Below are 16,252 nucleotides of genomic sequence, written 5' to 3'. Positions count from 1 at the left end.
CATAATAGCACAAAAATGGGACTAACACAAATATACATTAAATAATAAATGGATAAACAGAATATAATATATATTCATGCAATGGAATATTACTCAGCAATAAAAAAAGAGTGACATACTAATAAATCATACAACATGGATGGACCTTAAAATTTTTGCTAGGTGAAAGAAGCCAGTCTCAAATGATCAGATATTTTATGATTCCAATTACATGAAATGTGCAGAACAAGCAAATGTATAGAAATGCAAAAGTAAGTAGTGGTGCCTACAGCTGGGATGGGAGTGTCAGAGAGAGTTGGGAGTGACTGCTATGGGTACAGAGTTTCCTTGGAGGTGATGAAAACATTCTAAAATTAGATCATGTTGATGGCTGCACAACTCTGGGAATATACTGAAAACCATTAAACTGCACACATTAAATGATCAGAGAATTACATCTCACTAATGTTGTTTTTAAAAGAACACACAACTGAACCCTCAGGTAGAATTTAGGTTAAGACCGGAAGGCCTGAAGAAGTAACTGGATTTCAGAAGTCAGGACTTCAGAAACAGTTTTCAGACCCTTATTTTACAGAAGAAGAAACTGAGGCACAGATGGGGTCACATGATTTGGTTAAGATCATGTAGCAAGTTAGTGGCAGAGCAATTATGAGAATTCCAGTGCCTTAACTTTGGGACCAACATGACCACCTTCCCCACTGCTCCTAGGGCGGCACTTGGAGATGAGGATTGAGCTGTCTCCACAGTCACTCACTCAAGATGATGACTCTATATTGGACACAGAATAGAGAAGAAAATGGAGAAAGAAAAAAGAATAGGAGAAAAGTAAACTTGGTAGTTGATACACAATATTTAAAACCATGGGCATGAATGAGATTCTCTAGGTAGAAAAATAAAAAGATTGAGCACAAAGATCATTGAGATTTCATGTTGGGTAATGTAGGAGGAGCCGATACCGGGGATGAGAAGGAGCAGTTGGTGGACTAGGACCTAATTAGGAGAATGGGGACCAGGGAAGCCAAGAGAGAAATGTGCTTCAAGAAGGACAGAGTGCCTCACTGTGGGGAATGCTGCTGAGGACAGTAAGACAACGACAATAAAGAAAGGCTCATTTTGGATATGGTATTTGAATACATTGGTTAGTCATTGAGGGGGAGCAGCTGAGACAGGGTGGGGTGAAGTCTGAATAAGAAGTGGGGAAGCGAGGACAGAGCATGAAGTTTGCTCTTTCAGAAAGTCTGGCCACATCGGAAGCTGAGAAATAGGGTGATACCTAGAAGGAGATGGGGTTGGGTCAAGAGAGCTTTGCTTTTTTACAAAACAACTAGAGGCCCGATGCACGAAGATTTGTGCAAGAATGGGCCTTCCTTCCCCTGGCTGCTGGCACCACCTTCGTTCCAGCCAGAGCTGCCTTTTCACTCTGGAGCTACCTTTCCGCCTTCCCACGCTGCCCATAGGCCTGGAGCAGCTGGCGCGGTGCGGAACGCCTGCGTTGTCGCCATGGCGACGACGCAAGCATCCTGCCCCGCCCCCAGTCGCACGGCACCTGTGTATGCAAATTAACCCCCATCTTTGTTGGGTTAATTTGCATAGTCACTCCTGATTGGCTGGTGGGTGTCGCAAAGGTACTGTCAATTTGCATCTTACTCTTTTATTAGTGTAGATATTGAATGTCAACTGTAATTGAAAAATAAAAATAAAATAGGAACTTGAAAAAAATAAAGTAAATAAAATAAAAGAACACATATAACTCTAAAACTGAATCCATCTGTGAAACTGAATCATTAGGAACAGAGAAAGTAAAATGCAATACTGATAATCAAATACACCACCATGAAGAAAAAGGAGAAGGAAGAAGAGGGAAAAGTGAGAGAGGAGAGAAAAGAAGTGAATGACCTGATGGGACAACATTAGACAAAGACTTATCACATTCATTTCTCTTACTGTGATAAACTTTCCAGTTCTGAATATCTGTAAATAATTTTTTAAGTTGTATCATATGCAGAAAGTAGCAAGTAGGAGTTATTTTCATGTGTAATAATAAATCAGGCTTAAGCAGCCACTGGATCCCATTTTATAATTAAAAGCAATATAGAAAAGCTATCCCCAAAATGATGACTACAAGAGTTTAGCTCCCCAAAGGTTAAAGAAAAAAAAGTTTTCCTCCTAAAATGTGATTTAAAATAAGAAGTAGATTTCATTTCGTTTTCTGAACCACTATTGAGCAAGTGACATATGCCCTAGCCCCTCACCATTCCGAACCACTGGGAAATCAAAGATGGCTTACCTTTTCTAATGTACTGAAGGAAGGCCAGGACTGATATCCATATTCAGAAGCAAATCGAGCTTTTGGGAAAATGTTCCAATCCCAGCAATCACTGGTATAGTCATAAAAATGTACATCCCCAAAATGATTGTTATATGGGTCAGCAGAGAGCCAGCCTTCTTCAATGGATTTGACCCCATTTGTAGGACTGGATGTGATAAAAGGACGAGTCTTGTCTGCCTGAGTTCAGAAACAAAATGGTTTAAAGGATAAGGTATAATTTACTTCTTCAAATATACTATCAAGACCCAGAAATGCCAAGCAGCCAATAGCAATGGAATAGAACCACTTACCTTCTTCCACATTAAACAACCACCAGTACCTCTCTACTATTTGCCAATCCTTTCTGTCTATCCTATCTAATAATAGAGTAATATGTAAATTACCATCACTCCGCTACGCCCACGATTGGGCGGCGGGAGGCTGGGGGGCGGGACTCGGGGTGGCCTATCCAGCCGTTGAGAGGCGCGGGGGGCGGGACCCCCGCCCCCCCTCCCCCCACCCCCCCACTCCCCGCGCCTCTGAACTGCCGGATCCGCAGCTGCTGAGGGAGGCTGCCGCGGACACCCAGCTCCCCTGCCATCGGAGGAGGGTAGCCAGGTGTCCGCGCTGGCTCCAGGCCAAAAGTCTAGGGTCATCACGACCAGAAAGGCCTACCGGTAACCAGGAAGTGCATGGAGCACCTCTTGGTCCCTCCCCTCCACTTCCCCCATCCCTGGCCCACAGGCTCCCATCAGGCTGGATGGCCAATGGCGAGCCACAGGGAATCGGGCTGGGTGGCAGCGAAGCGGGACTGGGGATTGGCGAGCGGGCGCAAGGCAGACCTCCTGCTCCCTCCCCCAGCTGACATTCTTCTGAAAGGCACGTGGAGCCTCCACTGCACAGCCTTCCTGGACGAGGACTCAGCTGTGAGAGGCTCCAGAGCAGAGACTTCAACAAGGACTTCAGCGCCTCCTCACGGGGGAAAACCACCACCTCCCTACTCCCCAGCTGCTTCAGTGTCTTCAAGAAACTGCGCATGCTCCTCCCTGAGAGATGGGTGGTTCCCTGATGGCGGCTGGGCCTGTGCAGGGATGGAGGGAGGGAGGGCGGGGCAGGAGCAAGGGGGAAGCCCCGGTTCCCTGCACCTCCTCCCACAGGCATAGCCCTTCCAGGTGTTATGATAAAGAGTTGTGTTTTTCTAACTCTGTCCAGGTAAAGGAAACAAGTGTCTGTTGACTTCTGATCTTACTCTCCGAGCCGCCAGTTAATCCCTCTGGATGCATCATATCCAACCTCAAAGGATCCGAGGGGCAGGTTCAACCTTCGTTCCATAGGTGAGGAAACTGACCAATAAACACATGGGTCTCATAACTCAGTGTCAGCTCCCGCAGAAATCTCCAGGTAATAACTCAGATTGTATATCTAAGGGTATATTTTCTTCTATTTTCATGTTTAATTCAACCCCAGGAATTAAATAATACAATAAAGAATAAAATGAGTTCAGAGGGCTCAGCATTGAATTCCCAGAGCCTTTGGTCCCACACAAACCACAGAGCTCAGTTATCCTGAGATGAAAGAAAAGGAAAGAGAAACATGAAAGGTTTCCTAGCTCAGTCATAGAGACATCTCATAGCCACATACTAAGGACACGGCATTAACTTAGGGGTGGAAAGGACACAAATGGAATAGAAGATGGAGCCATTTCCGTTCAGATTCAAACCAAGTTAATGAGGCAGAAAAAACACTGGACACCATGAAAGAATGAGATGAAATGGTTTGGTAGGGAGTGTCACAGACCTCGCAGGGACAGCACCTGGGGCTCCGGACATGATGGGAGGAGAGAGGGGGCTGGTTGAGAGGAAGTGCATGGAATGGCCTGGGAGTAGGAACAAGAGGGTGATATGCAGAAGGTGGGCACCACCAGGTGATGATAGGGGGCAAGCCTGTGGGAGGTGGCCAAGTGCCCCCACCTCTGCTGAGGGGTGCATGCGTCTGTCCTGGAAGCTACGGCTGATGGAGAGGGAGGCGATGGCTCTATGTGGATGAGTTGCCAATGAGAGCTTCCCTGCAGCCAGAGTACTCAGTGTTCTCAACACGGCGGGAGCACAGGATCACATACACAACGTAACGAAAGAAAAAGCATCCAATTCCCAACTTATTCACAGACTTCTGTTTCTGGTATCTATATTCCCAATGTGTCCACAAGTAAATTTGGAAAAAGAAAAAAGATTTGTACATGATATGACTGCATCTTTAGAAAACCCAAGTGATCACAACCAGAGCACTTTTAACACCTAATGAGCCAAATACACTGATGAACAAAAAGAGACACAGATGCATGAATAGACTGTGGAACCTCAGAGGGAAGGCGGGGGACGGTGGGTGGGTGGGAAGAGATCAACCAATGGTCTGTGTACATATATGCATCATCCCTGGACACAGACAATGGGGTGGTGAGGGCCTAGAGGGGGTTGTAGGCTGGAAAAGATTAATGAGGGGAAAGGGGACCTATGTAAACCTTTCAACAATAAAGATTTAATTTAAAAAATAGTAAAAAATAAAAATAAAATAAAAGCGAAGAATAACTGCCCTGGCCAGGTGGCTTCATTGGTTGGAGCTTCGTCCTGTACATTGAAAGGTTGCGTGTTTGAACCCATGTCGGGGTGTGTGTGGGAGGCCACTGAGCAAGTGGTGCCTGGAGAAGGGAGGCTCCTTGGAGCTAAACACAGTCCAGGCCTCACCCATGATCCCAGGCCCATCCTCTGCTGAGCGAGACCAGACCTCCCAGCTTCCTGTCGAGTCCCTGGTCTCTGAGTCATAAGGCCACTTCCCCATGTTCCCCAGAATGGACGGCTCAGTAACCATCCATACTAATAAAAGGGTAATATGCTAATTAGACTAGGTGACCGGACATCTTCTGGACATCCAACTTCCATCCAGACAAAGCCACGGTGGTGGGGGCTGAGGCAGAGGTGGTTAGGGGCAATCAGGTGGGCAGGGGAGGGCAGTTGGGGGCCATCAGGCCAGCAGGGCAGGACAATTGGGGGCCATCAGGGGAGCAGTTAGATAGTGATTAGGCCAGCAGGCAGGCAAGCAGTTAGGAGCCAGCAGTCCCGGATTGCGAGAGGGATGTCTAACTGTTGCTGCCCTGTGAATGGAGCCTAAACTGGCAGTTGGACCTCCCCCAAGGGGTCCTCAATTGGAGAGGGTGCAGGCTGGGCTGAGGGGGATTCCCCCCGCCACCCCGTGCACAAATTTTGTGCACCGGGCCTCTAGTTCTACCTAATAATAGACAAATATGCAAATTGACCATACCTCCGACACACCCACAGCCATGCCCACCATCCAATCAGAGCGAGTATGCAAATTAAACCAACCAAGATGGCTACAGCCACAGAGAGCAAGGTTTCCTAGGTAACAGAGGAAGCCAAGCTTTCTGCCTGCCCTTGCCAGGCCTAAGCCTCCACTCAAGCTACAAAGTTTCAATTATAGAAGGTAAACAAATTCAAACAGAAATGGCGGCAGAATGGAGCTTGAGAGAGCAGGCCAGGGTTGCCACCAGCAACAGGGGAAGCAAAGCTTTCCGCACACGCTGGCCAGGCCCACCCGCTTAAGGCAACAAAATTTCAATTATAACCCCAACAGAAATGGCTGCCGGCCGTGGAGGGAGCCCCAGGCTTGGCTCTGCTCCAGGCTACAAAGTTTCAATTGTAGAAGGAAAATAAATTCCAGATACCAGGGCCTCTGCTTGGGTTGCCAGGGGGCGTGGCCGGCCTGCAAACCACCACAGGCCCCTCGCTCAGGCCGCCCCACGCCCCAAGGGAACCCCACCCTGATCAGGGACACCCTTCAGGGCAAACCAGCTGGCCCCCACCCCTGTACCAGGCCTCTATCCTATCTAATAAAAGAATAATATGCAGATTGATCATCACTCCAACACACAATATAGCTGCCCCCATGTGGTCAAAGATCCTGCCCCCGTGTGGACACAAGATGGCCACCACAAGATGGCCAGCAGGAGAGGGCACTTGGGAAGCACCCTGCCTGCAAGGGAGGGCAGTTGAGAGGGACCAGGCCTGCAAGGGAGGGCAGTTGGATCAACCCTGCAGGAGAAGGCAGTTAGGGGTGACCAGGCCGGCAGAGGAGGGAAGTTGGGGGCAAACAGGCTGGCAGCAGAGTGGTTAGGGGGTGATCAGGCTGGCAGGCAGAAGCAGTTAGGGGCAATCAGGAAGGCAGGCAGGCAAGCAGTTGGGAGCCAGCAGTCCTGGATTGTGAGAGGGATGTCCCAGATTGGATAGGGTACAGGCTGGGCTGAGGGACAACCCCCCTCCTTGCACGAATTTCATGCACCGGGCCTCTAGTATATATATAAAAGCCCAAGCAACCAGTCTCTATGACGTGCACTGACCACCAGGAGGCAGACGCTCAATGCAGGAGCTGCCCCCTGGTGGTCAGTGCGCTCCCACAGTGGGAGCGCTGCTGCTCAGCTGACCGGGATGAGCAGGAGCGGCTCCTCCCCAATCCCCACAGGCCATGCTGAGGGCCTCTAGTCCTTTTGTAATTGACACTTAGCTTGTTCCTCACAGCAGCTGTTCCTAATCTTTTTCTATCATGTCTTCCTCAACCTTACCTTCTCCCATGATGAGTAATGTACAGACTAGTGCAGAATATCTCAACCTTGGCACAAATGACATTTGGGGCCTGATAATGTGTGTGTGTGTGTGTGTGTGTGTGTGTGTGTGTGTGTGTATGTGTGTGTGTTGGGGGTGTCCTATGCATTCTAGGATGTTTAGTAGCATTCCAGGCTTCTACCCACTAGATGCCAGTATTCCCCCCTCCCCCACCGCCCAAAAAAAAAAGATCAATAGACATTGCCAAATGTCCCCTGTCCCTTGGGGACAAAAATCACCTCCACTTGAGAAACACTGGTCTAGTAGTTAAGAATAGAGGCTACTGAGTCAGGTGGGACCAAAGTTTAAACCCTAAATCAGAACCTTATTGGTTTTGGATAGGTGTAAGCCTCAGTAGCCTATCTGTAAAATGGGGAAAACAGTACCTCCTTCATAGGGCTATTGCGAATGGTAAGGAACTTATGTGTGGAAGAGGTAGCTCAGTGTCCACCAAAATTCATGTTCCCATTTCCAAAATATATAGAGTTGTCCCTAGGAAGTGGCTTCCTAGCTTCTGCACCTCTGTGGGGACAGGCACCTTATTCTCATCCTCTTCCCCCAGGTGCAGGGCCTAGGCGATGGCAGAGCTAGAAGGTGGAAAGGGCCTGTGTCTCGGAAGGGAGGACGGCTGCCTGTCCATCGGGAGCAGCCAGGAGTAGAGTTAGTGAGTAAGAAATGTTTATCATGCAAACCAGTGCAACTCTGCCAGCAGCCAGCAGATACACACTTAATGTAGTGCCCAGCACACAGGGGGCACGCAAAAGGTTTTGGTTATTATCACCTCAACCGATGAACTCACTTCCTATTGCGCTGAGAAGAATCGTTCATTTAGCAAGTATGTATCAAGTGTCGACTGAGTGTCGGGCATTCTGCAGCACTGCAAAAATAGAGAAAACCTGTGACGCTGTCCAGTACCAATACATCCAATCTCTGGAGCGCTGGCTACGGGCCAGGCACGCAGCTCTTTCTGTGTATGGAAGAGTCCGCAGGGAACAGGACAGGCATCTGGCTGACCTCTTAAAAGAATAGATTGAAATCTAGTGGTGAAACCAGATGTTGAACAAGTGTGGGGTAAGAGTGATGAATGATGTGAAGGAAAAGTACAGGGCTCTTTGGAAACAAAACATATTCTAGAAGGCCACTGAGGCCTCCCTGAGAAATAGATTATCAGAAAATAATTTTTTCTGTTAAGTTTCACTTTTTTTTGTTATATCCATTTTTTCTTGTTTCTCTTCTGTCACAGAAAAAAAAACACTCATTTCTTTTCTTTACCAGCCTTTCTCTCTGTGTTCTGGCCATCTTTTCATTTTACTCTGGAACCATAGCCAATCAACTATCCTCCAGTCTTTAAAGAAATCTCTCTCTATTGCCCCATTCCCTCAGCCTAAGGACTCCTCTCATCCAGATCAACAATTCCCTCTGATCCCTGCAGTCCAGCAGATTTCTTTACACCCACTCACTCCTCAGTCCCTGACTAAGTTCTCGATCATTCCACTTGATTAAAACTGTTTTTGGTTTTAGTTTAGTTTTTCAAAAACTATCCGTGGACACCAAAGAAAGGGTGTCACTACTATCATTACGTGCCCCCGGTGGAGGTGCAGAAAATGTAACTAAGACCTTGTCTATATAAAAAGAAATGGACAGCCAGTCTGAAAAGGAATTCCCATGGACTAGAACAAAGAATATCCTTACATGATATTATCCTACACTGTCATTAAAAATTATTCCCAGATTTGGAACACCCCCTGTACTTATAATAGTTCCTCGCACCCTTGGGGATAAAAAATAAATAAAATAAAAAAAGTCATATGTTTGGTGCTTGGAGACAAACTTAACACATCTCTTGATACTTTAGAATTACTACAGCATAATATACAATTATCCCAAGCAAACATACAAACTAATTCTTTGAATGTCTGGCAGCAATTTAAAAAGGACATGTAAGGATTTAACCCTTTTCATTGGGTAGAGGGCCTCCTGGGAGGGCACCTGAGCATTCTATATGGGTCCCTCTTACCCTTTAGGCCAAGAGAGACCCTCTTCTCACAATTCAATTGCTCACAGCTGTTGCATGAGCTATCAGTTCATGTCGAGGTTGAAGTCTCGTGACGACTGGTGCCATGGATCTGTCTATCACCCAGTAGAGCGAACTGAGCCCTCCCTGGAGAAGAAACCCGGGTTCCAAAAGATATGTGATCAGTGCTGGGGCCCCGCCAGCAGGCGAGGGGATCCCAAGGCAGGTGCTGGGCATGGAGGCCACGGGGGCATAGGCTACCAAGGAGACAAAACTGAACCTCACATCACCCTGCTTGGCCCCGGAGGATGGCTGGTTAGTCAATGACGGGTAAGATTCCTCAAGGAAGGAACAACCTAAGACAGGCACAGTCGCAGAGGGGCCATCAGGAGAGAATTTGGGGATCAACAGAGGTGGGGCACAGACCCTCACCCCCCCCAACATTGCAGGGGCCTGAATCCTAGCCCCTTCTGAGGGAGGTCTCCTGCCCCCATGGCTGCTTTGTGCTTCCCATGCCCAGCTCAGATCAGGACCCAGGTGACCGACAGAGACTTGGCCGACAGCAGCTGCCCTCTCACTCCAACAAGAATTGTTTGAGTTGCCCTGTACCCATGGTGTGGGGAAGGGGGTTTACGATATCTAAATCCAGCCTACCACCAGGAATGCTCAGGACCTACTCAAGAAGGCAAATAATCCCTTCCACCAATATTTACAGGGTAAAACAAGATTATTGTTAGAGTAATAAATTTGACAGTAAAATAGTAGTCAAGTTTTCAGACAAATTTAAATTGGCTAGTTGAAACAAGTGAATATTCTAGAAAAATTAATTGTACCAGACAAAAAGGTGTTCCTAAAGAGTCAACTAAAATTTTTATTGGTACTTCATCTCATGATAAAAGTGTGCACCATATAATGAACCTAAAACAGCTATATTATAGTGCAAAAAATTAAAATTTAAAAGCCACCAAGAATACATTATAAAATTTTCAAAAGCCTCCTAACATTTAAATCAAAAAAGGAGGGGATAGTAGAGGAATATCATGTAAGGAAAAATATCCTGTAAGTAAATTACATCTAGAAAATTAATACGTTAGAAAATTAATTGTAAGGCTAAAAGCAAGACACCCATGAAAAACACACAAGGTGACAAAACAAGCCAGAGGAAAATCATTTGGGCAAAAATTGAAAAAGGATCCCCAGTCAAATTTATAGAAAATATTCCTTTATTAACCTTTGGTCGAGAATATGTTTGTATATTTTCAGAAAACAACTCCGAGACCATGTGGATTCCAGCAAGAGAGGAATCGACAGGACTACTCCAGCCATGAAGACAGAAGAGAAGCAGTCCAGAGACGGAAGACGCTGATGTGGCCTCCCCATACTAGCAGTTAGCAGCTGTGCATCACTGCAGATTGCCCAGGACCAAACCGGACAGAGTCGGACCTGCATTACCACCATTTGTCCACCATCCAGAACTGAAATGTCAGTGCTGACATGTACACATAAGGAACTGTTGGACATTGAAATTGGGTCTCAAAAGAACTGTTGGCCCAGAAAGAAACTCACTACACACTGATTCATTTGCCTGTCACCATAACCATTATTGCTTGTCTCATTTTCGGTTCTTATAAGTGTATTTCTAATAGCACATGATCTCACTCATCTAGGGGAAATAATGAACAACATAGACTGATGAACAAGAACAGACCCAGAAACAAGGAGGCATGGATCAGACTGTCGGGCCTCAGGGGGAGGGTAGGGAAGGGTGGGGGTAAAGGGGGAGACCAACCAAAGGACTTGCGTGCAGGCATATGAGCCTAACCAGCGGTTAAGGACAACAGGGGGGTGGGGGCATGTGTGGGGAGGGGTGTGGGATGGGAATGGGGGGACGAGGACAAATATGTGATACCTTCATCAATAAAGAAATAAAAAATAAAAAAAAATAAAAAAAAAAAACTATCCGTGGACTTCTACTTACCAAACAAAGCAAAAATCCCACACTCTTGGCTCTCTGGTGTGCAGTAAATGACTGTTTACCACCCATTGTTTCTGAAGTGCTCTCCACCCTGGGGCTCATTCACTACTCTTTCACCTTCCGGTTTCCCCAGACCTTTCTGATTCTTCTTTCCCCAGCTCCCCTCTCCTTCTCCCAGGGACAGAGCTCTCTCTTAAGCCTCTCCTTGTCACTCCCTTCTCCCAAGGCATTCCCTTTCACCAAATGTTCCGATTACTCCCGGACTACTTCACCTCCACACTCTACTCCCAGTAACCATCTCCACACTTCCACCTGGCTTGTCCGGCCAACATTTCAAATCCAACCATTCAAAGCAGAAGTCCTTATTTATTCATCACAAAATTATTTGACTGTGCTTCCTACCTTCATTAAGGGTACCCAAGTAAGAGTCATCTTCAATTTCTCCCCCTCTCTATTTTACCCCCCCCCCCCGGCATTCAGTCATTCTGAATTCAAATATTTTTTTCCATCACCTCATTTCCAGCCCCACTCCATTGCACTCTATTACCTACACTGAGTGGCCAGATTATTATGATCTCTGAACGCATAATAATCTGGCCACTCAGTGTGTGTGTGTGTGTGTGTGTGTGTGTGTGTGTGTGTGTGTGTGTTCAGAGATCATAATAATCTGGCCACTCAGTGCATACCCAATATGACCACGAGTAATTAATCTTTGTAACCCTCCAATGCCTTCATCTCTAAAACAAAGATTATATTACTTACATTCCAGGGTAGTTACAAAAATTAAATAAATAAATTCTATAAAGCAGTTATATCATTACTAAAGCAGTTATATCATTACTAATTGACCCTAATGGAGGAATTAATTAATAATAATATTAATTAATACAATAATCATAATTAATATATCAATGTCTGGCGGTTATTATTCTCAATAACTTGATATTCCTGTTTTTTTTATAACTGGTTTCTTAACCTGGAATCTCTCACCTCCCTAATTCTTTGCTAGTAAAGGTACCTTCCAGAACGGGTCAGATAAAGGTCCCCCCTCCCCCCAAATATCCACTAGCTTCCTACTGTCTACTGAATAAAGCCCAACTCCATAACATTCAAAGTCCTTTTAAGATTTGTTTCCAGCCTGACTGGAGTGGCTCAGTGGTTGGGCATCGACCTATGAACCAGGAGGTCACGGTTCAGGGCATATGCCTAAGTTGCAGGCTCAATCTCCTGTATGGGGTTCGCAGGAGGCAGCCAATCAATGATTCTCTCTCATCACTGATGTTTCTGTCTCTCTCTCCCTCTCCCTTCCTCTCTGAAATAAATAAAAATATATATATTTTTAAAAGATTTGTTTCCAAGCTGACTTTTCTATCTTTAACTTTCCAAGTTAGGAATCCTTTGCTTCAAGCACTGGGCACTGCTTGCTGCTTCCTACATCTTTTTACTTCTATTCACATTGTTTTATTGGCCTAAAACACCTACTGAACAATCCTTTGCCTCACATTCTACTCCACCTTTAAGGGTTGTCACCTTTTACTTAAAAGCCTTCCTAGATCTTTCCATTTAAAAATTATGGTCTTAAAAAAATCCTATTAATAAAAGGATAATATGCAAATTGACCCTAATGGCGGAATGACCAGGAACAACTGGTGCTATGACGCGCACTGACCACCAGGGGGCAGACACTCAAAGCAGGAGCTGCTCCCTGGTATCAGTGTGCTCCCACATGGGGAGCTCCGCTCAGCCACAAGCTGGGCTGACTGCTGCTAGCGCAGCAGTGGTAGCGGGAGCCTCTCCCGCCTCCTTGGCAGTGCTAAGGATGTCCAACTGTGGGCTCCCGGACTGCCAACAGATGTCTGACTGCCAGCTTAGGCTCAATTCCCCAGGGAGCAGGCCTAAACCTGCAGGTGGACATCCCCCGAGGGCTCCCAGGCTGCAAGAGGGCACAGGCCGGGCTGAGGGACCACCCCCAGAGTGCACAAATTTTCATGCACCGGGCCTCTAGTAAAAAAATAAATGATGGTCTTCCACATAGTTCCCACCATGCTGGCACTGCATTTTTTATAGCACTTCTTTCACTCTGCCCTGTAATTCTCCCCATGTTTTCCCTGAGCACAGACTGGAAGCCCAGGAGGAAAAGTTTCCCCACAGCATTGGGAAGGAGGCTTTGCTCCTCGTAAAAGGTACGCAGCAGATGGTGGTTGAATTTAAAACATAAAAACGCATGGTAAGATTGTAGGTACTCTTGAATTTTAAACAATATTCTGTTATAATGGCTTTGAAGTAAAATTGGAGAAGGCCAATCAATTGGCCTTAATCAATCAAGATTGACTGATTCCCCCCACCCCATTCCTCCAGAATCTTGAAAATTTGGTAAGATGAGCCATTCAGTAAAATCACTAATGAGTCTCTCCCTAAAAATATCTGTCCTTGATGATGCACTATGATTTCTTTCCATTTTTGTATCAGTTAATCTTAAGGCCTGATTTTTACTCTATCAAATGGCCCCTCTCAAGGTCATGACCATAAATTCTTATTCAGACCAAGAGATACCATAAGATAAACCAACTAAATGACTATTTTTTTAAGTATGATGTACAATAGGAAACTAATTATTACAATTAGTGTGTGGATAGATCAATCATGGTCCCTTTCCTTAAATGCCTAATGCTTTCACAAAAATCACAGTAATGATTATATAGCACTTAATCCTGTCCATCTTCAAATAAATATTTAAGTTCAAGGATGCAGTGTTAATATTAGACATTAAAGTTTGTAACTATCTGAATACCTAGCTTGCTTAGTAAAACCAACCAAGGATGAGAATGATGACTAGCATGAATTAAAAGTCTACTATGTGCCCAAGTCTGTGTAATGCACCTTCCATTCATTAACTCACTTAATCCACATAACAACTCTTAATAGTTAGTACCTATTGTTAACCCAATTTTATAAATAGGAAAGTGGAGATTCAGTAACTTGCCCAACATTACATAGACATGTAGTGACCCAGCAAGGACTTGAAATCATGGCCATTTAATAATTAAGCTATGAAATGAAAATCATTAGATATAAAAATCTATTTCTTAAATCCATCAGATATGAAAAACATAATACTAATACTGTGAGTTAAAAGACTATAAAATAAATGTTCTATAAATATTAATTAAAGCTTAAACCACGACACTTTGTGAATAGAAAAATTCTTCATGATACATGACTTAGCATATCAGGAAAGCTAAAAACTTAAGCCTATGTTTTTCAGGTAATCCCACTGAAGTTTCTTCACATAAATAGAATAGTGCCATCAACTGGGCATATTTGGGTACCAAAATCATATAGTATTCTTTTAAATATATCCTGTATAGAACTGCTTCAGGATATAGGCAAATACTTAAAATATCTAATTACAATTGAAACTGTAAATACAATCACATTAGTAAATCACATGATAAACATTAAAGTTTCTAAAAAGTTACATTTTTAAGGCACTATTTCAAAAACAAACAAAAATGCTGTTTCCTCTACCTGCAAAACAGGCCAATTTGTATTAAGATATAATATATATGCATGTAGTAAATACAAGTATGCTATGCCTGTCAAACAAAGAGTGGTGCAAAGAGAACTGCCCTAAGTGGAGCTGGGAACCAGCTCTTTCCTCTACATTTGCCCCTTATATCATACACCAACATATTCATATATTATACAGATAGCAAATTCTTACTTTAGCATTTACTTATATAATTTTATTTTTTTAAATAATTTTTATGTTTTAATTATAGTTGATATACAATATTATATTAGTTTCAGGTCTACCATATAGTGACTAGATATTTATACAACTTACAAAGTGATCACCTTGATAAGTCTAATACCCATCTGACACCATACTAATTATTACAACACTAGAGGCCAGGTGCACGAAATTCGTGCATGGGGGCAGTGTCCCTCAGCCCAGCCTGCACCCTCTCCAATCTGGACCCTCTCGAGGAATGTCCGACTGCCCATTTTGGGCAGTCGGACATCCCTCTCACAATCCAGGACTGCTGGCTCCCAATTGCTCGCCTGCCTGCCTTCCTGATTGCCCCTAACTGCTTCTGCCTGCCAGCCTGATCACCCCCTAACCACTCCCCTGACAGCCTGATTGATGCCTAACTGCTCCCCTGCCAGCCTGTTTGCCCCTAACTGCCCTCCCCTGCAGGCCTGGGCACTCCTAACTGCCCTTCCCTGCAGGCCTAGTCAACCCTAACTGCCCTCCCCCGCAGGCCTGGTCCCCCCCAACTGCTCTTCCCTGCAGGCCTGGTCCCTCCCAACTGCCCTCCCCTGCTGGCCTGATTGCCCACAACTGCCCTCCCTTGCAGGCCTGGTCCCTCCCAACTGCCCTCCCCTGCTGGCCATCTTGTGGTGGCCATCTTATGTCCACATGAGGGCAGCCATCTTTGACCACATGGGGGAAGCCATCTTGTGTGTTGGAGTGATGGTCAATTTGCATATTACTCTTTTATTAGATAGAATAGAGGCCTGCTGCATGGGTGGGGGCCAGCTGATTTGCCCTGAAGGGTGTCCTGGATCAGGGTGGGGGTTCCCTTGGGGCATGGGGTGGCCTGGGCAAGGGGCCTGTGGTGGTTTGCAGGCCGGCCACGCCCCCCAGTGACCCAAGCAGAGGCTCTGGTATATGGGATTTATTTATCTTCTATAATTGAAACTTTGTAGCCTTGAGCAGAGCCAAGACTCCTGCTTGCTCCATGGCCACAGCCATTTTTGTTGGGATTTATTTATCTTCTATAATTTAAACTTTGTAGCCTTGAGTGGAGGCCTTGGCCGGCCAAGGTGTGCGGAAAGCTTGGCTTCCTCCATCGCCGGGGCAACCCAAGCCTCCTGTTTGCAGCCATCTTGGTTGGGTTAATTTGCATACTCACTCCTGATTGGCTGGTGGGCGTGGCTTTGTGAGTGTGGCAGAGTGATGGTTAATTTGCATATTACTCTTTTATTAGATAGGATTATTGACTCTATTCCTATGTTGTACTTTACATCCCCATAACTGTTTTTATAACTGGCAATTTGCACATCATTTTTTAAAATCTTTATTGTTGAGAATATTACAGATGTCCCCCTTTTTCCTCCCATTGTCCCCCTCTACCTGGTTCCTGCCCCATCCCAGGCCTTTACCACCCTATTGTCTGTGTCCATAGGTAATGCATATATGCATATAAGATCTTTGATTAATCTCTCCTCACCTCCCCTTCCCTCTGAGACTTGTCAGTCTGTTCCACATTTCCATGCCT

General features: G+C 45.4%; 1 protein-coding gene across 2 annotated transcripts in view; it reads right to left on the bottom strand.

Annotated features, from left to right (window-relative positions):
* MANBA (mannosidase beta) overlaps positions 1-16,252 on the bottom strand; it is a 106,139-nt gene that overhangs the window by 27,034 nt on the left and 62,853 nt on the right. For both annotated transcript variants that reach the window (XM_079784965.1, XM_079784966.1), the window contains exon 12: positions 2,288-2,506. In XM_079784965.1, the coding sequence (XP_079641091.1) occupies positions 2,288-2,506 (219 nt within the window). The remainder of the gene's footprint in view (positions 1-2,287; positions 2,507-16,252) is intronic.

This window comes from Cnephaeus nilssonii (assembly GCF_951640355.1).
Source record: "Cnephaeus nilssonii genome assembly, chromosome: 1".
Lineage (NCBI taxonomy): Eukaryota > Metazoa > Chordata > Mammalia > Chiroptera > Vespertilionidae > Cnephaeus > Cnephaeus nilssonii.
The sequence above is the reverse complement of the archived record's forward strand: the minus strand, read 5'-3'. Positions and strand labels throughout refer to the sequence as shown.